Below are 25,274 nucleotides of genomic sequence, written 5' to 3' on the forward strand. Positions count from 1 at the left end.
GAATCCCACGTCGGGCTCCCGGTGCATGGAGCCTGCTTCTCCCTCTGCCTGTGTCTCTGCCTCTCTCTCTGTGTGTGACTATCATAAATAAATAAAAATTAAAAAAAAAAAAGACAGATGCCAATAAACATGAATCCATTTTACTACATTTAAGATAGAATTTAATTGTGACGTTAAGTTAGGATCTGACCAATGAACAAATTTCTTTTGTTCATTCATTTATTTATTACATGTTAATACATGCCTTCATCCAGCCACTCAAAGAGAATAGCAGGGGCTTGGTCTGTTTTGTTCTTCGTTGTATTACCAGCACCTGTAACAATGCCACACACAAGATAGATGCCCAATGAATAGTCGTTGAATTAGTGAATGAATGAATGAATGAATGAGTTCAATAAATGTTTGAGTATCTGCCAGGCCCCCTGCCAAGTACTGGGAATGAAGTGAATGTAATCTCCAGGAGATCAGTTTAATGTCAAAGACAGAGGAGTAAAGAGACAGGAGCATCAGTGGTTATGCCATCAGTGAGATGAGACAGGTGACATGGGGACATTTATTCTGTCCAGGGAGGGTTGACAAAAGAGATGATACCTGATTTGGGTCCTAAACTCAGGAGTTTATGGGAGTTGACCAGGTCAGTGAAGGAGGCATGACTTTGCAGGCAGAGGGGGCAGTATGTGCTAAAGCAGAAGGACATGAGAGAGCACAGTACATTAGTGGCCACTAAGCAGTTCATTATAACTGGGGCATATGGAGTAAAGGAAGAAGGGACAACTAATGAGGCTTGAAAACCAGGGAGAGACCAAATCCTGGGGTACTATATCAGCCATATCAAAAAGCTCAGAAATGACCTGAGAGGAGATCCATAGAAGGGATCTGAGTAGCCTCTCATCATGACCAGATTTCAGCTTTACACAGAGCTTTGTGTTGGTAGAGAGGAGAGGTGAGGCAAATGAGCAAGAAGCAATGGGAGCAAAGGGGCTGGACAGATGGAAGGTTAGGGTCTGTACTGGGAGCAGAGATTGGAAAGGAAGGCAAGATCAGATTACTAAGGGATCAGAGGATGACACCTATGGCTCTGAGCAGATGGTAACCCTATGTGATTAAGGATGATCCCTCTGGGTGCAATATAGATCAGTTGTAGGAAGACAATCAGAGACTGTTATTGCTCAGGGTCTGCCTGGGATAGTGGACATGAGCAGACCTGAAGGATGGGTCAAAGAAATCATTGGCAGGGTTGACATATGCAGCCTGGAAATAGAAGGCAAAGATAAGTGTCAGGTTTTGAACTTGGGTAATTTAGAAGATTTGTGGTTCTCTTGACTAAAATAGAAAATTGTGGGAGGAAAGTTGGTCTAAAATTCAGGGATAGATAATGAGCTTGGCCTTTGAGCAAGCTGAGTTAAGCTGATGGTAAAACAACCAAGCAGAAATTGTGGTATGCCACTGAAAATGCCGGGACAGAGTGGCCTGCAGGTCAAGACAGGAAGTTCTGGGTGTCACAAGCACAGAGATTCTATTTGAAGACTCCAAAATGGGGGGGAATAGAAAAAAAGAATACCAGGATAAAGCTAAAAGCTTAACAGCAGCCTTGGGGGATATCACAGAGATGTGTCAAATGCTTAGAGGACTTCCATAAAACAGTTTGTGGCTCAGTCAGTTAACGATCTGCCTTTGGCTCAGGTTATGATCCCAGAGTCCTGGGATCGAGCCCCGAGTTGCTGAGCAGCAAGCCTGCTTCTCCCTCTGCCCCTCCCCCTGCTTTGCTCTCTCTCTCTCCCAAATAAATAATTAAAAAAAAAAAAAAAAAGGTTAACAGCAGTCTTGGGGAATATCACAGAGATGTGTCAAATGCTTAAAGGACTTCCAAAAAAAAAAAAAATGCTCTGTAGGTCACCTAAGACCTCCCATAATATCCTGGAAGGGGCCAGGCTCCCTGGAGAGATAAGCAAAACAAGACTTCAGAGGCACAAGGGCGACTCTTCCAACTTGGGTCAACAGGGACCAGTCCCAGTGATATGGGTGAGTTTTCATTCCAGCTGGAAGGGCAGGACTCGTTTCCAAAAGGACTAAATGTTAATAAACATACAGTCCTTCATGAAGAATACATTTGGGTAGAAGATCTAATCCTACACATAGAATACATAAAAATGCTCCAGAAACCACCTCTTCAAGGCAGGGATTCAAAAGTGCGGGTCCAACTCTGAGGAAAGTCTCTAGGGAATATGCCACAGGGCCTGGTCCTTGGTTCCTTCATTTACTATTTTTACCTGCAAGGTGCATGAAAGCAGGTAGGGCAAAATGGCAGGAGCTACAAAGGCAGGACGGGTAGTGAAGAGAAGAATGATAGAATTAGAAATCAAAATGATCCTAACACATTGGAACAATGGGCCAACGAAACTGAAAGAGGATATGCATGAACTACTGTGGGTTCAAATACCAGGTGTGGCCAGAAAGGACAGGATAATTGGGCCTGTGAAAAATGCTCAGGGGCTCTAGGTGACAGGACACCCAATATTAGTCAGTAGCAAACACAGCTGGTCAAAATCAAATGAACAAATACCCAAACAAACAAAACCCCACAAAGCAAACCTTAGGATCCATGATGAATAGAATTAGAGGGTTTTTTTTTTTTTTTTTTAAGATTTCTTTCTTTATTCATTCAGAGAGAGCCAAGAGAGAGGCAGAGACACAGGCAGAGGGAGAAGCAGGCTCCTTGTAGGAAGCCCAATGTGGGACTCAATCCTGGGTCTCCAGGATCACACCCCGGGCTGCAGGCGGCGCTAAACCGCTGCGCCACCACGGCTGCCCGAATTAGAGGGTTTAAACAAAGGAGCAGACATCTCCCGGGACTCTGAGCTAATCAGGCAACATCTGGAGTTTTGCATTCCAGTCTCTGTATCACATTTTGAGAAAGACGTGGATTAGAGCATTTCTAATCATTCCACACATATATCTGAAGCCTGAGGTGGGTACTAAGAATCAAAGATGGAAAGGTCATAGTCCCGGCCATTGATGATGAAGGGTATGGAAACCAATCTGAAGGATGGAGAAAATAGAAATGTTTCACCTGTGGAACAAAAGGCTTGGAGGAAGGGATGAGGGGAAAAGAGAGTGATAGAAGAGACTAGACTAGATATTTATAGAACTGCCAGGAGGATCAGACTGACTTTGGGTGCTCCAGAGAGTAGAACTCAGACTCTTCCAGGAATGAAGACTTAACTTAAGCTCTTTAAGGAAGAAATTTGCAATTTTAGAGCTGTCCCCAAATGGAATGATGGTGGCAATAGGTGATGAGTTCCCTACCACTGGAAGTAGTTGAGTAGAGGCTACATGATCACCTATCAAGAATGCTATCAAGAGAGGAGCCTGGGTGGCTCAGTTGGTTGAGTGACTAACTTGATTTTGGCTCAGGTCATGATCCCAGGGTCCTGGGATGGAGCTGCACCTCAGGCTCCATGCTCTGAGGGGAGTCTGCTGAAGATCTCTCTCCCTCTTTTTCTCCCTCTGCCCCTCCCCCAGCCGTGTGCTGGAGCTTGCAGTCTCTCTCTCAAATAAATGAATAAATATTTAGGGGAAAAAAAGAATGCTATTGAGGGATTGTCATTGGGTAGGAGTTTGAATAGTTGAATCCTAAATTCTCTTAAAACTCTGAAAGCCTAAGACACTTTCTTCAATGAGGGATGTGAGATTTCTCCATTCTAAAGATGAATGAAGATAAGGTGTGAAATGTGGCTGAGGGGTACATCTGGGTGGAAGACCATAGAAGGAAAGGAGTAACACTGGGAAAAATTGGCAAAGATGTTGGGTGGTTTATAGAAAGAAGGCTCTGTGCAAGCCAGAGATCAAAAGAATCCAGTGGGGCAGTTTCAGATCTGTGTCGGTGTGTGTGTGTGTGTGTGTGTGTGTGTGTGTGTGTATTATTGTATGGGTTCCAAGTTTTTAAAACTCAGAATATTTCACACATAAATCTAGGTCCCATTTCACTTGAAGAGAATTGGCACATCCCTTCCCACACAGCAGTTACAGGAGAGGCTGAGCAGCAGGTCCCCTTCCCAGAAGGATGAACTGTCCTGTGGGCTTCAATCCCCACCTCTCCCTGCTTCCCAGACCTGGCCCTCCATCCCTCATCTATATTCCCCACTTGGTCCCTGAAGGCATTTGGCTTTGCAGCCACAGTTTTAAAATTTCACGTGGGCTCTTTGGAGACAGAAATCGTGTTTTCCGTTTGGGGATCACCAGCGCATAGCCTTGTGTTTAGCAGATTCTCAGTAACGTTTGTTAAACGATCTTTTTTTTGCAGGGGGGGGGGGAGGATGACAAATCAGAATAATGGTGACATGCCAGATCCCCCTACCTGGATCTCAGCTCCTGGAGAAGCTTTCCCTACAGTTCTATGCTTCCAGTGCCCCGTGAGCCTGGCAGCCTGTGAGGCTGGGTTGTCAGAAGTTGGCCGTAATCGCTTTCATTTTAATAAATCAACATGTAACACTTGCACTAACAGTGCCCTCCAAGTTGTTGGAATGGTGACTTTCAAGATTCATTTGTCTTATCACATAATTGGCCTGTCGGTAACATTTGTAATCTGATTATTTCCCCTTTTGGGTTGCCCACCTATGCTGATTAAGTTCCTGTATCTGCAGATATGAAAATGAGCAGCCATTTCGAAAGGCAGCGGAAGAGGAAATTAACTCTTTGTATAAAGTCATTGATGAAGCTAATTTGACAAAAATGGATCTGGAGAGTCAAATAGAAAGCCTGAAAGAAGAACTTGGCTTTCTGTCAAGGAACTATGAGGAGGTAGGTGGGAGCAGGGGCAACGCTGGGTTGGCTGCAGACCAGAGGCGCACACCTGTCTGGCTGAGCTTCCCGTCAGTGATGGTAGCTTCTGTCAACCTCCCCATGGCACTTGCCCAGGGCTGCAGGGAAACTGTGAGTAAAATGCCTCCCTACCCTTGTAGTGGGTAAGGTTACTCAGGGAGTCTCAAGTTCCGATGGCTTCAGGACCAGGCTGGGACACGAACAGAGGAGACAGCAGGTCCACACAGGTGAGTGAGTGAGTGTGTCGAACTGAGTAGAACATCCCTACCTCAAGACAGGTCGGTCTGTCTTCCTTCCTTCCTTCCTTCCTTCCTTCCTTCCTTCCTTCTTCCTTCCTTCTTCCTTCCTTCCTTTCTTTCTTTCTTCCTGCTGCATTGAACAAACAAAATAACTCTGAAGATAGATCCAGGCTGTGGTTTACACGCACTCGTTCATGAAATTAGGTCAGATCATTGAGTGATAGGACTCAACAGGACCTCCAACAGCCATTTGGTCCAGTTCTCTGGAGAATGGCACCAACTCTAAACCACTTGGCATGTGTCCTGTCCCATCAGACACCTAACGTGCTTTCCACTGAGAAAGTCAAAACCCACTTACCTATGCTTACCTTGGGAAGTTCATTCTTTTGTCTGACCTTAGGCTGACCACAAGCCCTAAGCCCACTTCCTCCTGCCCTTAGTTCAGTCATCTGCCACCACTCTCCACCACCAACCCTTTGGTTACCTCGAAATCTCTGCCAGCCTACTCTGACTTTATGAAAAGTCATAAATTTCATCTTGCTGTTGTTGCTTCCTCTGTGTTATTTTGTGATGTATTTGTTTCGATATTTGCTTTGAGTGGGCCTCAGCTTGTGAGCACCAGCGGAAGAAATGCCTCCTTCTTGCAAAACTATGGCCCATGCACTGGCGGGAGGGCCAGGGACTTTGGCAGTCTCTGTGAAGCCCGATGTTTGGCAGTAGCAGAATGAGAAGCAAAGCCCACAGACCTGGGCTTCTACTGCCTGAAATTCTGTGTGCTTTCCTTTTCCTCTGAATTCACCTGAAGTGTATATTGTCATTTGCAGGATGTGAAAGGGCTGTACAAACAGTTGGCGGGGTCTGAGCTGGAACAAATGGGTGTTCCCATCGGCACTGGTCTGGACGACATCCTTGAGACCATCAGAATCCACTGGGAGAGAGATGTTGAAAAGAACCGGGCGGAGGCAGGAGCCTTGCTCCAAGCCAAGGTGAGGCAGGACCCGTGTCTTCCACTCTGCTCTGTGCAGGAGGAGGCAAAGCAAAGGTGAAAAGCAGTCAACTTAGGAAAGAAGAAATGCAACAGTTTCAATCTCATTAGACATAAAAAAATGCAATTTAAAGTAATAGCACTTTGTTTCCCTGTCTAAAGCAAGACATGTTTAAAATAGTAATACTTGATGGAGACAAGTGTGTGGTGAAGTAGGTTCTCCCCTATATCACTGAGGGGTACAAACCCTATGACACCTCTGAGTAATGAAATTGATGCTACATATCGAGAATCTCGAAATGCCCCTAGCTAACAGTTGAATAATCTGGACACTATCCTAAAGAAATCATTGAAAATACAGATGAAGTTTATATCCAAATATATTCACTGAAGCATTCATTATAAGGATGAAAAAATTGGGGGGAAAACACATAAATATTTAATAATAGGAGTAAGGCTAAGCCACAACCTAACCATGCAATGAAATACCAAGTAGTTAGTAGAAATATTTATGAAGCATTTATAACATGGGAAATACTCACATCATAAGGTAAAATGGGGAAAATAAGAGTACAGAAGGGTACATACCAAGAACCAACAAACTTTATCTGTAAAGCACCAGATAATAAATATTAGGCTTCCTGGGGCCTGACAGTCCCTATTACAACTACTCATCTCTGCCATAGTAGTAGACAAAAAAATAACAAACAAGAATGGCTGTGTTCAAAAAAAAAAAAAATTAGAAAAAAAACACTAAAATGTATTGGTGTTAGCAATGGTTGCCTTTGAGGGAGGGACCTATTTGACATGTTGAGATGTTTTTTCTTTCTTGTTTTTGAGTATAATGAAACTTGTTTTCAAGTTTTTCCTAAGCAGTATGAGCTACAACCATGGAGGAAAACATCTTTTATTAAACCTCATAAATAATAGAAATAACCAGAAAATAGAATGCATAGGGTTTGTTCTTCCCTTCTCCATCTCCCAGCCATGTATGACATGGGGATTTTGAGCCCAAGGATGAGAACAGAAGGGGAAGGAAAGTGTAGAGAAAATATGAAAAATAACGTAGCTTTTAAAAATTTTTTGAGAGAAGGCAAGCATAGGGGCTGTTCCTGTGCTTTGGGTTACTGTTCGGTGGGTCTCAATCCCCAGCTGCACAGCAAAATTATTCCAGAGCATTTTCAAGGATGCTATGCCCAGGCCCCATACAAGACCAATTAAATCAGAAGAAGAGAGGGACTTTGTGATCTTTTAAACTCTGGATGATTCTAATATACAGACAGGCTTGAGAGCCACAAGAGTTTATAAGAACTACCAAAAGCAAACCAGGAGGATCTTTTCCATTCATTCTTCTCCCCTGCCCCCTCAATATCAACAGGAACCTTCCCAGCAGGGTCTTACCAATTCTGGATCCCCCAGTGTTCTCCAGCCTAGAAAACATCTCTATTCCCCCATTTTTCTACCCTCTATCCCCTTTCAACAGCCCCTTTTCTAACCTTAATTCTTTGGGCCAGGTCACTGCAAACTTTTTTTCTGGCAAATAGCACCTAAAAAACGGCACAAAATGCAGTCTCCACCCCCAACCAGGTGAAAGGTGGAACAGCACAAAGGGAAAGTGAAACCAAAGCATAGATTAGATTTTGGTCTATTGATTCTTTTTTAGGACACTCATGAACATTTATAACTCATGACCTTAGACATCATGCCACCCCCTTTCCTCACTTCAGAGGTGAGGAAACAGATCCAGAGAGGGCAGCTGACGTCCCGAGGTCACATAGCTGCTGGCAGCGCTGGGGTTCAGCTCTCTTGGCTCTCAGGCCAGGCACCTTTCCTCCACATTGGGCAGTCATTCCTCCTCGGCTCTGTTCCCAAAGCGAAATCTCTGTGGCTCAGGAGTTTGCAACCTTGCTCCCGTCCCACCCCTCCTGGGGCGTACCCCACACTGGAGGGATTCTTTCTTTGGTGAGGGGGGAAGGGCATTTTAAATAACAGAAATAAATCCTGCATACTGTGAAAAAGAAGAAAATCCTGCACATTATTATTCACCCTTCACCCTCTCGGGAATCATCACCAGCCCAATAGTAATTCAAGCATTAATTCTGAACAGATTCATTAGTGTTTTTTTTTTAATAGAATAATCTGAAAGCTACATCTCAGAGAAAACAGACAGTACTTGTTTTCATTTGGCTAATGCTGCCGGGGCCTCTTGCAGAGAGGCAGAGCTCAGAAAATATTTGCAGAATGAGTGAATTCCTCTGATCATCAACAGAGATCAGAACTGACAGCCAGAAGTCCTCCAATAAATAGTTTTGTCAGTTGCTGTCATGCCCTTGGGGGCTGACATTTGCCCATTCTGAGCACCCCTTGTTGGCTTCTTGGCAGCAAAGCATAAATGTGAAATGGCTTAGCACACACTCCTTTCAAAACCTTTTGCAGAGAGCATACAGACATGTATTTAATTACCTTTCAGCCTGGGGAAGCTGAAAATTAATTGACATTATTAATTTATGTCTTTGTTTAGGATTCCCCAGAAACTGACCCTGAGACAAATATTGAAGAGGAAACAGTCTGTCTGGAAGTTGTTGGGAGCGGGGGTACAAAATACCAGTAGAGGAGAAGCAGAGAAGGGAATCAATAAAGAACTCATTATCCCACCAGCACCCACTGTGGGAGACTGGACTCTGCACCCACAGGGTTTCTGGGGAACAGTACAGAATACAAGAGAGGGGAGAGGAGAGGAACCCGGGGTAGTAGTACCATCCCCATCAGACATCTGCCATCTGGTAGCAGCATGATCTTTCAAAGACTTCAGAGAAAGCTCTCCCAGGCAAAGGGGTAGAGTCTGGCAGTGGAATGGAAGGGGGCTGGAGAACAAACATGTTCTGGGCTAAAGGTTCCTGGGCGATAATGGTGGATGCCATCAGCATCTGCTCCCAGTTATCTGCTAACTCCTCTTATTTTTAAATCATTAAAAGCTTATAAAGAGGTTCTAGCTAGGTTCTTTCCAGCCATAGCCAAGATGTTGGGAACTTTGGTGGTCTAGCTTTTGGAGCTTCTCAGGTTGTATAACTGTGTTTGGAGGGGATCAGTTTAGTCCAGAGAATTTCTGGAGGATCTTCCAGCCTGGCCCTTCCTTTTCTGTTTGTTGCAGTTACCCAGTTCAAGGTATTTGGGGATGCTTGGGGAACTGCCGACAACATGCCATACCAAGTTCCAACCTTCCTGGCTATCCATAGAATACATTCTCCAATCTGCAACCCACAGATCCTAAAAAGGCCACCTTGGGGAATATAGGAGAGCTTCTAACATTCCACCTCTTTCCTGGTATTCTTATGCTGAGGTATTTCCGTTCTGCAACAAGCAAGAGAAGCTCTGTTTTGCATTCTTCATCTCCTCCCTGGGATCTTCCTCCCAGGGTGGGGCTCCACACCCTCAGTCCTGGAAGTCTCATCTATGTCCCTTGTTCACTGCAGTGGGAGGTTGGGTACAATAACCAAAGGCCTATCCAATTACCGGCACCAGCTGGTGTGGTGGGGTGGAAGGTGCCAAAGAGAGAGAATTCCACTTCCTTTCAATAGCCCCCAGGGGCCGGGAACCCCACAGCAAGTGCACCCATGCTCTCTCTTCTGATAGTGGTCTGCACTTGCCTCAGATCAGGTCAAGGCATTTGTGGTCAGGAACTTTGCTGGAGCTGTAACCATCATGCCTTAAACAGCCAGGATGACAGATTGTGGAGACGGTTGAAAATGAAGAGAAGTGAACAGATTGAGATGAATCGTGAGGTTTCTGGTTATTGATAGGCTTAGAGCTGAAAGAGACATTAGCCACTGACTAGAGCAGCGCCCTCTAACAGCAATTTCTGCAAGGATGGGACTGTTGTGAGTCTGTGCAGTTATCTGGTATGAGAACCACTGGCCACATGTGCTTCTTGAGCACTGGCAATGTTCCTGATCCAACTGAGAAACTGGATTTTTAATTTTACTTAGTGTTTATTAATCTCTGTTTGAATAGCTATGTGTGGCTAGTGGCTACCATATTGGACAACATAGGTCTAGATCTAACCATGAGGGGACTAGGAACCTTGGATAACATGTCTCCATATCACCCACATTCACAAACAATAATTTGCCCTGAGAGGGCAAATATTTTACATAGGCTTCCAAGTCAACACCTCTTTGCTTGCTTGTGCAAAAAAGAGTGGATATTTTCTTAGAATATATGAAATTGGATTAGAATGGGTTTCTCCTAGTCAACTGGGGTCACTGGCTCTAGATGGCAAGATAGCCCAATGTATTTTCACCATGATGGTCAATTGGGGAGTTCCTTTTCAAGGAGAATAGAAAAAGCAAAACCCCTAAAAGCATCTGTAATCTAGGGGTCCCTGCGTGTTGATGAGTTGGTTATAATCCCTACTGTCTGTTCAATGAAATAAGCCATGGTCTATTCTGGTATGCTTAGGCAAGTACCGAAGGGGAATCATCTAGCCTTTCTATACTGCATAGTATGTCACAGGAGAGCCTGCAAAAGAGCCCCAGATCACTTTTCTTTCTTTTTTTTTTTTTTTACTTTGAATTTATTCAAGCATTTTTAATGTATTTGCTTGTTTGCTTGTTTCAAAATTCAAAATGTACAAAATAATGTACAGTGAAAAATGACATCCAACTCATGTTCCAGCCACCCAGTTCTTTTCTATAGGGTCAATGTTATCCTTTTACTATGAATCCTTTCAGAGATACTTTATGCACATACAAGGAAATATGCATATATTCTCTTTCTCTCTTTACACAAATAATAGAATTCAGAACATACTGCTTTTTATTTTTTTATTTTTTTTAAGAAACTACAGTTGTTGTTGTTTTTTTAAGATATTATTTATTTATTCATGAGAGACACAGAGACAGAGAGAGAGGTAGAGACACAGGCAGAGGGAGAAGCAGGCTCCATGCAGGGAGCCCGACACGGGACTTGATCCTGGGTCCCCAGGATCAGGCCCTGGGCTGAAGGCGGTGCTAAACCGCCGAGCCACCCGGGCTGGTACTGCTTTTTAGATGCATGATATCATACCACAGTGGGCAGCAAACTATGGCCCACAAGCCAAATCTGACCCACTGCCTGTTTTTTGTACTAAGTTTTACTGGAACACAGCTATGTTCATTCACTTACATATTGTCTATGGCTGCATTTGCAGACACCAGCAGAGTGGAGTAGTTGCAATGGAGGCTGTATGGTCTGCTACACATAAAATATTTACTATCTGGTTCTCAACAGAAAAAATTGCCAACTGCTATTCTAGCTAATGGATATCCCAGGATTTATTTAACACCCTGCCAATGAATATTTAGGTGGCTTCCAATCTTTTGCTTCTATAAATGAGTCACTAACTACGTATGTCCCTCATTTCCCAAGATAGAAATATATCTGCTAGATAAGTTCATAGATGTGACATTGCTGGGTCAAAAGTTATGCACACTGGTCATTTTGATAAATATTTGACACTGGTCAAATTACCCTCAGTAAAGGTTGTAACAATTTACATTCTTATTGGAAGTGTTTGAGAATGCCCATTTCCCCACATCCTCACCAATACTGTGAATTCTCATACCTTGTGATCTTTGACAATATTATAGGCAAAACATGGTTTTTCAGTGCAGTTTTATTTTGCATTTCTCATAAGGGAGGTGGAACATCTTTTTTACATGCTGAATTTTGGCCATATTTGCTCTTGTGTATACTATCAGATCATATCTTTTACTCATTTTTATTAGGTCTTAGACTTCTTATTAGTGATCTGTAGTGAATCTTTGTACACTAGAGAAACTAGTCCTCTCCCTGAAATATGTTCCCAGAGTGTCAATTGTCTTTTTACTTAATTTATGGTAGTTCTGGGTAGCTTTCAAAAGATATTTTGAGCCAATAAGGCAGAGTTACTATACCAACCAGAAGGCCAGGATTTGGTTCCCTTCACTGTATATTACAGGAGTGTAGCCCAGCTGGTCATGCTGGGGGGCAGAGTGAAGGGAATCAGAGTAGTTGTTAAAAAGGAAACTAAAGAGACTGTCTCATTGAGTAGGCCTTGCCTATCTTTCACCTGTTCTTTACCAGTACAGCATGCATATTATAAAGGGCACTCCCAGGCCCTCATCCTCCACATTGTGTTTTCCACCCCACAACTGGTTGACAACCCATATTTGAGTGATTACCTATATAGGGGACCACCCAACACTGTAACCACCACATTCTACCAAGAAATCTTCACTCACTCATTCATTCAGTTTCCATTTGTCAAGCACAAGCCAGGTGCCAGGCCTTGTGCGTGGTGCTATGGGTGCAAAGTCCCTGGCCAACCCTGGCTACCTGATTCTGAGATCTCAAAGCTATCTTAGATATTTCTCAATGGTAGCTCTTTCCCTTGAGAAGTATAGAGGCCTTACTTCTAAAATAAGAGGCTTCTGAGCCACCTGGGTGGCTCAATTGGTTAAGCATCTGCCTTCAGCTCAGATCATGAACTCAGTGGCCTGGGATTGAGCCCTGCATCAGGCTCCCTGCTCAGCAGGGAGTCTGCTTCTCCCTATCTACTCTGCCTGCCATTCCCCCTGCTTGTGCTCTTTCTCTAATTAATTAATTAATTAATTAATTAATTAATTATTAAACTATCTTTAAAATAAGAGACTTCCAAAGATAAAACAACCCAAATCCCTGAGAAATTAAAGTAGTATAGTTTGGGGGCACCTGGGTGATTCAGTGATTGAGCGTCTGGCTTTGGTTCAGCTCGTGATCCCGGCCAGGGTCCTGGGATGGAGTCCAACATCAGGCTCCGTGCAGGGAGCCTGCTTCTCCCTCTGCCTATGTCTCTGTGCCTCCCATGAATAAAAAATTTTAAAAAGTAGTACAGTTTGAGTGCAACACTTACTAGTCTCTGAGAAGAGACAGAACAGAAGAATCCCTTCTTAGGAATGGGATGATTTCCATGCACCAGGAGAAATATACTATCATGTAAACTTCTCCGATAATTACTTTAAGAAGAAAAACATATTTTGCTCTTCAGAATAAAATCACTGCTGAGCCTCTTCTGCCACTTTCATCAGCAGGGTATGCTTACTTATGAGGGGCAGCAAATCCACAAAGCCATGTGTTCCTCGGTGTCCTTTGGCAGCTTCAGCTGAGGCTGGGAACTGGTCCTGTAGCCTTTCAGGAGCAGCCTCCATAGTCAGACAGTCCTTGTGTAAATTCAAGGAGAAACTTGGCTTAGCCTAGCCAGGCCAGCCCTTCTGCCAATACTGAAGTTTCACCCAGTGAGACTCCCACTAAGGAGAACTCGTGTCTCAGGTGAAGACTGGATGGCAGCCAACCTTCTCCCAAATGAATCCTACATCTGGCTGGAGTAGGTCAGGGGTGTGTATGCTGCTTGTCAAAAGCTATCCTTAGCTAAATAACATTTATATGATACCACATGATTATAAAGTGACTTATAGCCATTATAACAGTGATAGTTAATCCTAGTTAATGAAAAGGTGTGATTTAATTCCATTGCTGGTAGACCCTCCTCTTCTGTAGTCTCTAGCATGTGCCTAGGATGCATTGTAAACCTTTAGGAAATGTTGTTGGGCATGCCCTAGGTATCAAACGCCATGGTAGCTCCCCAGGGCAGACAGAGGGGTCAGTAGGAAGTTGTCCCTGCATGCAAGGTCCCTACAATCTAGTATGAGGTTGGCTGGGTGCCCGTGGGAGGCGATGGATAGAACAACCATTCTTCTACAAGGCAGGATACCATATGCTGTGAACGCAGTGCCAGCAGAGCATTTATTAAGCCTTTACCAAGTGCCCAGTGTTCTAAGTACCTGACCGGCCTGTTCTCATTTAACCTTCCCACCATGAGATAGGTATTATGATCTCACCCATTTCACAGAGGAGGGAACTAAGTCATGGAGAGGTTAGTAATCTCCCCAAGAAGACACAGTTCCAAAGTGGCAAAATTGAGATTAAAATCACATATTCTGACTCCAGAATCAACACTCTTAACTGCTAGGTTTTCCTGGACAGATCACATGCAGGGGGTGGAGGGGGCTTTTTGATTCATTGTCTTGTGGAATGTGAGATTGAGAGGCCTTTGTCTCAACGGTCCAAAAGGTTATGCCAGACTTTTGTCATGATCTTTCCAAACCATGATTCTGTGTCCTCTCCATGGGATAAGATTGCCCTGTGATACAAGGTCGGGAACCTCTGTATCCCCAAGGAATCCACTTTTTTCCTTTTCTCCAGGATAGTGAATATAATGAGGTTACTGTGGTCCTGTGAGATCTAAGAGGCTTCAAGAGCGGGACAGTTAGCTGTACTCTGCAGCAGAGCAATGCTCTTGTTAAGCTGTTGTTCGCCAGTTGCAAAAACAGAGAGCTCGAGTGACTGGCTGAAATCCACACAGCAACTGCTGGAGAAAGGCACAGTATACACGTCAACCTCCCAGCACTCATCGTGGATACATGTTCTGCTAAGAACACACCTGCATAGCAGAGGGGCAGGTTTGGAGATGGCCCCTTTCCCCTCCAAGACTCTCAAATCCTTCCTTCTGACTTACTCTGAAGCATGCTGCTTTTCTTCTCTCACATCCATCTTTCACGTGCAATAACATGTAATTTTAATTTAAAATTTTTTATTTGAAATTTTTTACTGTATTTCAAAGTGTCAATATGCTCTCCTGTCCCAAAAATATAGGTGGAGTGCAAACATGACAGCCTAGCTCCTGCACAGCAGAGCCAAGATTTCAAGCTGGTTTGAAAGCCTGGGGACCAACATATTTAAATCTCATTACACATCCTAGCAACTGCGCTGAGCAACAAAATACAGTCCTACCTTCCTATCCTCAGATTCTAAAATGACACACCTACTGTTCGGTCTGTGAGGAGAAATGTGGAGGCATTGGGTTGAAATGGAAACAGAAGTAAAGTAATTATTAATCAGAAAACATAACTCCAAAAAGCCTTTGGAAAAGAACAGGTAATACTTCTAAGTGAGTTAAAGCAGGTAACTATCCCCAAGTGAAGGGCAAGTATGATTTGTCATAACCTGATTTGAGAAGATATTGGGCATGATATAAAATACACTGAATCCCACAGTGATCAAATTAATTTTTTTTCTCTTTCAGTCTTAATTAAACTGTATAAGAAAGTTTCCATTTGGTGCTTGTAGGTCATTAACACTTCTCTTATTAGTCTCACTTTCAACAAAGAGAAAGCAGGCTTGGACTCAGCAACTTGGTGGGCAACATTTGCTCAAATATAATAACTTTGGCTTATTTTAATTTTATTAATTCCTTGGCTATCTTTTGTCTATGATAAACGATACCATTTTACAGTTTTCTCAGTTTCCCTAGCAATCTAGAACTTTGTCATGGGCCAGGCATCACATGAGAGTTAGTTAGTTAGTTAGTTAGTTAGTTAGTTAGTTAGTTAGTTAGTTATGAGAGACACAGAGAGAGGCAGAGGGAGAAGCTGGCTCCCCACAGGGAGCCCAATGTGGGACTCAATCCCAGGACCCAGGGATCATACCCTGAGCCGAAGGCAGACACTCAACCACTGAGCCACCCCGGTGTCCCTAAAATACTTTTAGAGATAACAGAAATTTTAGAGGTAACCTATATAATTTTAGAGATAACAAATTTTAAGATAAAATACTTACTTTGCTTTTCCATTTGCGCCTATACCTTCAGTGTGACTTGCTACTTCTTGCAAAACCTGCCAACTGTTTTTTATAATTCTGTCATCAACAATAATGTCACAAAATCAGATTACAAAATATGCTTATTAATATCCGATTAAGCAAAAAGTCCTATCAATGATAAATGAGGATAGCTTTGCAATGAATTTTAGTTGATACTTCCATTGACTTCAGTGAGTCCTTTCATCAATGAGATGAGTAGCTTCTTTGCAAATCAGATAATAGTTTGTAAATATTGGAAAGATATTTCCTCTAATTGTTTTTGCTATTCATAATGCAATAGCTACAGACATGACCCATTTTAAGTTTAATCTGCATTATCAACATTTTCTAAAAAAAAATAAAAAATAAAAAATAAAAATAAATAATAAAAAAAAACATTTTCTGCATCCCTTTCTTAACTCTAGACAGTCAGCAAAACAATAATTCAATCCCTGATTTGTAGTGTTTGCCAATTTCCATGAGGCAAATACTCTCACCACAGCTGATTTCAGACTCCTAACTTGATGTAAATAAGCACAGAGTTTGGAAGAGATGCTCAGAAGCTCATCACTAAATGTTAGTCCTACCACACAGGTCCCATCAATAGAAATAACTTTGATAGCGCAGACAATGATAACATGTAAATAAACCAGCAAGTGATGTGTTTGGAGTATTTGTTACCATTTTAATATAACTTAATTGTAAGTGTAATAATTGTAATTATTAAATTAATAATTTAATTTTTAAGGACGGCTGTGTTTACCAACCAGCTTACAAACATCCGGAAGATTTAACACCGGCTCTCAGGCTCTGGGGAGCTGCCAAGGGCCTGCTCCAGCTGCTGGCCGCCCTTGGCCGCTCTGAGACAAGGCCCCTGTGGACTCTGACTCCGCCCCTCTGCCGGAGCCCCGCCCACCCGCACAGCCCACCTGCACAACCCACCTGGCAACGTCCCTACCCCCAAAGACAGGGAGAAAAACCAGGCCACCCATCCAAGCAGGACTTGACAGGCCACGAGGATATTTTAGAGTGGTGCACCTTCAATGTGGGGAAGACTCCACTTTCAGGGGTCTTGATGGTGGAAGCGGCTGCATTCACACCTGGTCGAGAGCACAGCTCTGGCATCTGCCACTGCACAAGGTCCAGCTCTGCCCCTCATAGGCCGTACCATCTTGAGTAAATAACTTTGTCTCTCTGTGCCTTGGTTTCCTCATGTAAAAAAGGAATAACAATGACAGAAGAGGGTGGTGAAGATTAAATGAAATAATGGACTTAACGCTGTTAATGGAGTGCTTGGCACAGGACCAGTGCTTAACACCTATTAGGTATCCTTAGTACTATCCAACTGACAGTGGCTTTTACAAATTCATTTACTGGCTAATATTGCTTTTTATATATTAGAAAAATAAATGCAGTCACTGTTTGCCTACTTTTAGGGTTCTAAAAGCTTCCACATATATAACCTGATGTAAGCCTCATAGTGACTCTGCTCACTGTGATATGTGTTCTGTGGGCAGGGACTGGGGCTCAGAGAGGTTGAATGATGGACCAAGGACACACAGCCATGGACTGACCAGAGCTGGGCCCACAGCTTTCACTCAAGGATTTAGCTGATCCCAGACCTTTAATGGATGTTTTTGTTGACCCCTTTATAGCAGACACAGGAAGAATTACACCTGAGATATGAGCCCTTTGACCTGGGTTTTCTTAGTTAGGTTGGACTATTTTTCATAACCCTATAAATAAGTATTCATATGTCATAAAAGTGGTCAATCCAGACAGCCAGTAAACTAGAAAACAGGTTTTTTCTGCCGTATCACTGGCTTAGAGACAAGCATCAGACTGCACCAAAGATGAATGAAGGTGGGCTCTAGTTTTTCCCCTTTCCCTTTCTCCAGCAGAGAGAAGAGAGTAGCAATGACCTCCTCCCCTGAAAGTATGGGGAAAACTCAGACTGTGTCCATATGGCTCAGGGAGAAATTTCGAAACACAGACCTTCCCCTTGTGTTCACAATTGTGGCCAGACTGGTTTTTACAAGGAAACAGGGACTATCAGATCAGGTTGGGTAGTTCTTCATTTGAAGAAGGTCTGGGGCAATTGGCACTGCCTGACATTACTGGAACGGGTTACCAGTTCTCTGAAGGGCAATTTGGCAACATTCATCAAAATGACAAATGCATACCCTTTGACTCAGTAGCTCTACTACAGGGATTTACCCCTCGGGGATATTCCCTTGTGTGGAAAGTGAGGGTCGTAGGGTTGTTCTTTACACCATTGTTTGTAACAGGCAGAGACTGGAAACAATCTAAGCACTTAGCAGTGCAGAGCTTCTAAATAACTACGGTACTTCCGAACAAGGTGATACTATGGAACCATTAAAAAGAATGTAATTGATCTGTATATACTGGTAGAGAATATCTTCTAAGATGTAGTGAGGACCAAAACAAGGGGAGGATGATCATACATATTCACTTGTAAATATATGAACTATTTGTGGAAAGAGGTGTAAGAAATCGGAAACAAAAGAACTGGGTAATTAGAAGCATGGGCACAAAAGGAGACTTTCTCCTAGAAGTCCTGCAGAAAAAGCTTTTGAATTTTATTCTACTTGCATTCACTGTATGTTCAAACTAAGTAAATGGTTGTATGCAAATAGGTGAGGGCGCCTACGGAAAAAGGGATTTTTCAATCCGCCAGCTGTTGACTGAGTCAGAAGCAGTGGAGTGGGCCCTGGGAAGGGCGAGAGGGGAGGCAGGGCTCAGGCTCTCCACACAGGCCCGCTCACGCGAAGACCTGACCCTCCCCAGCAACAGGCAGAGGTGGCCCGCATGGCGCAGACGCAGGAAGAGAAGCTGGCCGCCGCCCTCAGGCTGGAGCTGCACAACACTTCGTGTCGGATCCAGAGCCTCCAGGCTGAGACCGAATCCTTGAGGGCCCTGGTGAGTGGGCCGGGAAGAGCCCTGGCATTTCTTATGTCAATTTTAACTCCCAACTGTTGAACTGAGAGTCATGTGGGTCAGAGTTTGCAGGAGATTCCCATCTCAGGGCATGCGAGTTTTGAGACCTGAAAGGATCATCTGATACCAAATCACAAGTATAGTGACAGCTGTTAGAACCCCCACTGAAATACCTACACCAGGCCACTGCTTGAGTGTTGGCCGCTTACCCCACAGATACCCCTTTTCAGAGGGTCCCACTTCTCCAGAGAATTGGCCTCCACCTAACAGTGGACACCTGGCCTAGGCAGTTAGGCCAGCCTCCTCTAGCCCTCAGTCAATGACTAGCTGATGTGGGCGTTAAAAGCCCAGCCCACTTGCTTCCAAGTGGAATAGGTTTCAAGGTGTAATTCACATTCCCAAGCTTTTTGGGGGATCAGACTCCACCTGAGACTCCCTCCTGGCTTAGCGCCTTCCTCTGCCCTATCCTGCTTTCCTTGCTGCCCTTTTCTTGAGAGCAACCCCTTAATTATTTACATATACCAGATCCCTGCTTCAGGCTCTACTTCTGGGGACCAACCTAAGACTAGGAAGCTCCTCAGACTCACTGGGGTTTGTGGGGGAAGGTCTCTTGCACTATTTGTTATTATTATTAATTAAAATAATTATGAATAATATAGCAGTTCACCCTCTGATTCTCTGTTAGGGTGCCAGGCACACAGGTCCTGCTTGATGCCCCCTGCAGGGGCCTTGTGTTCTAATTTTAACTGCAAGTGTATTGTCCACACTGAAGTACATGAAGGGAATGGTTCACGCAATCCTGCAGCTTGGGGTGGTCTGGACTCCACTGAGGCCCCAGTGGAGGCCTTTGCTCTTGCCACCCAAATCCATTCCATCACCAAACCAGCAGCCCCGCCTCCCAATGCAGTCCTGGACTCCCATGAAGTGAGCTCAAGGATTTATTCTAGTCGGTTCCCTCAGAAACAACTTTCTTACTGCCCATGGACAAGATCATTCCATCAGCCCCAGTCCCCCTCCTTCACGTGTCTTCAGCTTACTTGGTCCATTGTCCTCTGACCAATAAGATCACATGATGCACAGCCAGCTTAGGAAGATGCTCAGTCTTGCCACTACATAGCACAACATGACACACATCTCGTTGCTCCACTGCTCTCCCACACATCCTGTGATGGGATCAGGGTCAGTATGAGGGGATGTGAGAAAAGGCATTGAGGTGAGAAAAATCAGGAAAATACCGTCTAAAGCAAGTACTTTAGCTAAAAAATTGAAAGACATTGCATTATTTACTCAGAATTATGTGAATTTTATGCTAATCAGTTTTATTCCCCTGCCATAACCCTTGATCCTAATATTAGGGGTGCTGCCTTTTGCCCAAGTCACTTTAAGCACAGTTAAGGGGCTACTATTTATTCCCCAGATGTCCTTGTGGCTGCCAAAAATTGCCACTCTTCCAGAAATAAAAAAGGGCTTCATTCACAGACCAGCCCAGATTGTGCAGGAAGGGAAATGCCCAGCACTCACCCTTTGCTCTCCTACCCTTGAGCCCTTGGACATGTTCTTCCCATGACTGGAAGGCGACCCCTCCTCCCTCCCAACTCTGCCCACCCCTACCTGTCCTCACACCCTTAACAGATGTGAAGTGGAAGATATACAAGTGCTACACCCAGCAAAAGCCTAGCTAGCTCCTGACTCCCACAGGTGGGGTAATCTCTCCACCTGCCCCCCACTCACATTCAGAGCCCTGTGGTTTATGTGGTTATATCAGCTCATCCACTGACATCACATTTAACTCCTTGAAGGCAGAGACCATGTCTAATTTATTTTATGTCCCCAAAGCACTTGATGAGTGTCCAAAACATAATTTCTTCAACATGATACTAAGAGTACTGAGAGCTTGCTCACATGCATTCTCTCATCAGACACTCATAAAAACACTGAGAAGCAAATGATATCCCACTTTGCAAAAGAGTAAACTGTGGTTCAAGGGTTTGCTCATTAACATGAGTAACAAGTGGAAGAACCGAGCTCTTTTGGTTCTATTACTCAACTAGACAACAGTGGGCCTATGGAACGGGGGACTGGCACCCAGACTCTGGAATCTGGAATCAGGATCCCCTACTCATTAGCTGAGTGACCTCTCAAAGATTCTGTTTTCTCACTTGCGAAGTGAGAATCTATGTGGGTTATCATACCTATCTCCCATGTTAGTGGCTTCAGATCACAGTAAAAAATGTGTTCATTCACTCTGTGATTTAGGTGGAGTCTGGCAGAGACAGCTCTTCTCTGTTCCATGTGGCATTTGCTTGGGCTGGACCATCCAAGAATGGCTTCAACTCACAAGCAGGGTGCCTAAGCTGTGCATCTCTTTTTCTCCCTCCATGGGGCCTTTCCATGCAGTTAGCATTTGACTTCCTCAAATCATGGCAGGCATGTGATTGGACTTCTGACATGGCATCCGGCTTCCCTCAGAGCATGAGCACAGAAGCTACCAGGCCTCTTAACACCTGGGCTTGAGAGTCCCTGAATATCACTTATCCAGAACTCTTTTGGTCTCAGCAGTCACAGTCCATCCCAGATCCCACAAGAAGAGAAATAAATGCCACCTCTTGATAAGGCAGTGGCAAGGCTACATAGACAAAGAATATGTGGGATGGGATCGTGATTGCAGCTGCTTTTGGAAATGTGAGCTGCCACTGGACTGGACAGATTTTGCCTCAGAAAATCACAGGGATGATTAATTGAACAATTCGGGTCAAGCCCTTAGCACGGTGGCCGGCACAGAGTAATCAGTCAATGAATGATATTCATTATCCATTATCATTGTAAATTATTATAATCACTCGTGTAGTAATCCCAAGTTGGCATCATCTAATCACCTCACTTAAACCCCATGGTCCTTACTACTGGAACAAATCAGAAGAAAACTCACATACCCAACCAGAAGACTTAGGAGTGGTGACATGCTGGCTGTGCCTGGGAGCCAGGATGGGCCACCTCTGTCCCCTGCTAGCTGGTAGATCAGAGCTCTGGTCACTGGGCCTTACAGCCGAGGTTAGGAGCATGGACAGCCAGAAAAAGTGGCACCCCTTCCTGCAGCTTTCAGATACAGCTCAGTGCATCCAGCCATCCCGATTATCCACAGCCAGAGCAACCTGTACACACATAAGGCCCCCACGGGGCCTCGTATAAGCCTCAGCTGAGTAGGCGGCACTTGCGGCCCCCTTTGCCAGCAGGGCATTGTTTATATTGGTGGCCAGGCACTAGGAATGGTGCTTAAAGCCTACTGAGCTCTGTGTTCCATCAACTCAAATCAGAGGTGGATTCAAGGCAAGAAATCACTTCCTAGAGGGCTTAGCAATTCAAGGAAGTCCCTTCACATCTCCAAAAGCTGGGGAATAAGTGTGCTTCTGTGATCTCGGTTTGCTTGCTGGTGTTGTGTTGCTGTGGGGGCTGGAGTTGGGAGATGGGCAGCAGTGGCCTGATTGCCATCACTCAAGCCCAAGTGTTTCTGTGAGAACCAGGCCCGGATGTCAGGGACTTAGGTGGGAAGCTGGACCAGGACTCTGAGGGTGAGATAGAAAAGACAGAGGTCATCTGATAGGAGTTCCCACAAACCTACCTTGGGCAGTGGGTCCTACATCATCAGAGAAAACCTCAGGCCACATGGAGAAGTCACCTATGAACATGGAACCAAAACTATAGACAGCTGATCCAAACATGATCCCATGAAAGGTTTTTTTTCCAAATAACAGGTTTTACAGGCCCAGGGCCAGCACTAAACACTGCAAACAAAACAATCTCCTGATAAGCAAAGAGAGAAAACCCAGAGTTTGGAACAAGTGATTCTCAAAGTGCTGGTGGCCATTTCTGCATTTTTATTGCTATAGAGGGGTTTTCAGATCTCACCAAAATAATAACCTAGGCCAGATACTTATCTAAATTTATTTTTTACTAGTTACATTTTTGCCACCTGTAAATGTACCTAGGATGGGAATCTGACTCAATATTCTTATACCCTATGGAATTAAGATGGCTTAAGTAAGATGATAGAGTGGCCTCTGCTTAACAGAAGCCATGATTCAAGATGGCATCATGACCAAGAATCTTCCATTTCAATCACAATAATCAAAAAGGTATGAAAAATATCCTCCTAGGGGGCAGGTTACAGAAAGTTGTTTTTTTTTTTTTCAGAAAGTTGTTTTATCGAGATATTATCCTAATTTGAAAACATATTTATCTGTTCTTATGTGTTATATAAAAAGCCAGATGCTAAGTTATAGGTGCACCATAATTACAACTATGAAAAAATGTTAAAGAAAGATACACATAATTTTTTTAAAGTTGTTTATGTGTCAGTCCTACAGTCTGTAAGGTTTGCTATATGGGAAGATGGGGTTTCCAGTCTAATGGGGAGACAAGTAGGTCAATAAACATAACCATAATACAAGTGCTGTCACCCTGAGCAACACAGCCAGATGAGCACCTACTCTATGCCAGCCCTTGTCTTATCACTGGGGTTATAGAAACTTCATTTCTGCTCTCAAGAATTCACTCACTGTCTGGTAGAGGAAACATGCCCCTAGGAAGCTCATCCCACTCTTACCAAGTCTAAGGGTATGCATGTACTTGGGCAGCCATGGAAACCCAAAGGAGGGGCCTCTAACCCAGCCTGCTGGGAGAAAGAGCAAGAGACTATCAAGGAAGTCTTTCTAGGGGAGGTGACCCCTAAACTTGGACTTGGGGATGAGTAGTGATGATCCAGGCGAGAAAGAAGGGGAGACACAAACCCAGATTTGGACTTCCAACGGAACACGGTGGCTGCTGTGTGGAGAATGCGAAGGCAGGAGGAACTAGAGACCAAGAGATGAGTTACAAGCTTCTGAGTTTACCCCATGGGAACAATGATAAGCATCCATCGTGGGCACCGGTGGCTGGAGGAGAGAGAGCACAAATGTGAATACTTTCCAGAATATACAAGAGGCAGGATTCAGTGATGATTGAATTCAGAGGGAGGGAAGATGAGGGACATGCCTTTCGCTGGCTTCCAGGTCATGTGAATTCACCAGCTGAAGCACAGAATAGGAGAGGCAAACAGATTCAGAAGGAAACCAGTGGCTCCATTTTGGACGCGCTGATCTGAGGTGCCCATGGATTGTGTATATTTCCAGTAAGAAATTCAGTAGCAGGTTTATGCTCAGGGAAGAGGTCTGTGCTGGAAACGTCAACGCAAGAGTCATCGGGAGAGACAGCTAATATCATGAGTGTGGCAGACACCAGGCAACACAGACACAGGCAACCTCGCTCGGAGAGAAACAGGCTCAGGATGGGCAGTGGGGAGCCCAAGGGTTGGGGCAGCAAGGGGAAGAGGCAGTGGCCAGGGTGTGCTACTAACACACTAAAGAAAAAAGTGCTGAGTGTATAAAGGCCAGAGACATTCATTCTAACCCTGGCAACCTGGGCAAGAGTGCTGGAGACCGCATTTTAGCTGAATGATGGATGGGGTTTCAGCAGTGGAGGAGGAAAGGGCCCCCCAGCGAGTGGGAAATCGAGCAAAAAGGCCCGAGGCAGTTCAGAGAGCAAGATTTCTTTGAAAAAACACCTGCCAACTGCCTCCCTCCCCCGTATGTGTATGTCGATTTCTCACTCTCATTTTTTCTCTCATTATCTTTCTCACTCTTTCATTGTCTCCCATCACTGTACCTCATCTTTCTCCCTCTCCTTCCTGTCTTCTCTTTCTTCCTGCCCGCACCCCCTCCTCAGAAGGATCAGTGGATCAGACTGAACAATAGTCTGGTCGAGGAGGAGGATTGCTCAGGCCCCCCACCCAGGAGGCCAGCGGGCAGGGCCGCCCCTCCCGCAGCTCAGCCCACCTCCCCGGGCAAGGCCCGGCCTGCAGCCTCCCGGGCCGACCGCCTTCTCTCTTTGGCAGAAACGAGGCCTGGAGAACACCCTGCACGACGCCAAGCACTGGCACGACATCGAGCTCCAGAACCTGGGCGCGGTGGTGAGCAGGCTGGAGGCGGAGCTCAGGGAGATGCGCTCGGAGGCCGAGCAGCAGCAGCAGGCCCGGGAGCACCTGCTGGCGCACAAGGCCCAGCTGCAGAGGGACGTGGCCTCCTACCACGCCCTGCTGGACAGGGAGGAGAGCGGGTAAGCCTCTCCGCCTCCATTCCTGTGACAGGTGTACATACTCCTGGGTTTGCAATTCACAGTTTTCAGACACTATAGAAGCAATTAAGGTAAAAAGGAGAAATCACCTTGTAACTCCCCAACACACATATTCTCTCTCTCTCTCTCTGTCTCTCACACACACACACACACACACAGCCTGTGTCCTTGCAGGGTTTTTTCTATTTAGATATTCACATATGCAGAGACACACCTGGACATACCTTTATGTGTTTGGACATGCCGAGGACATACATGATGTCTGTTAGGAATACTTTCAGCTGCATGCAATAGGCCCTCATTAATGGGGCTGCAAACCCATGCTCCTGAAATGTTAATGTGCACTCAAAACACCAAAACCTGAACATCTTTTATATTTTTTATTGAACTATAATTAAAACACAAGTGTC

At 44.6% G+C, this 25,274-nt stretch overlaps 1 protein-coding gene across 1 annotated transcript in view; it reads left to right on the forward strand.

The window, feature by feature from the left end:
- Positions 1–24,850, forward strand: part of BFSP2 (beaded filament structural protein 2) — a 60,309-nt gene extending 35,459 nt beyond the window's left edge. The window contains exons 3-6 of the mRNA XM_055321417.1: positions 4,644–4,800; positions 5,885–6,046; positions 18,547–18,678; positions 24,626–24,850. Coding sequence (XP_055177392.1) covers positions 4,644–4,800; positions 5,885–6,046; positions 18,547–18,678; positions 24,626–24,850 — 676 coding nt within the window. The remainder of the gene's footprint in view (positions 1–4,643; positions 4,801–5,884; positions 6,047–18,546; positions 18,679–24,625) is intronic.
- Positions 24,851–25,274: the final 424 nt, after the last annotated feature.

This window comes from Nyctereutes procyonoides, unplaced genomic scaffold (assembly GCF_905146905.1).
Source record: "Nyctereutes procyonoides isolate TBG_1078 unplaced genomic scaffold, NYPRO_anot_genome, whole genome shotgun sequence".
Classification (NCBI taxonomy): Eukaryota; Metazoa; Chordata; class Mammalia; order Carnivora; family Canidae; genus Nyctereutes; species Nyctereutes procyonoides.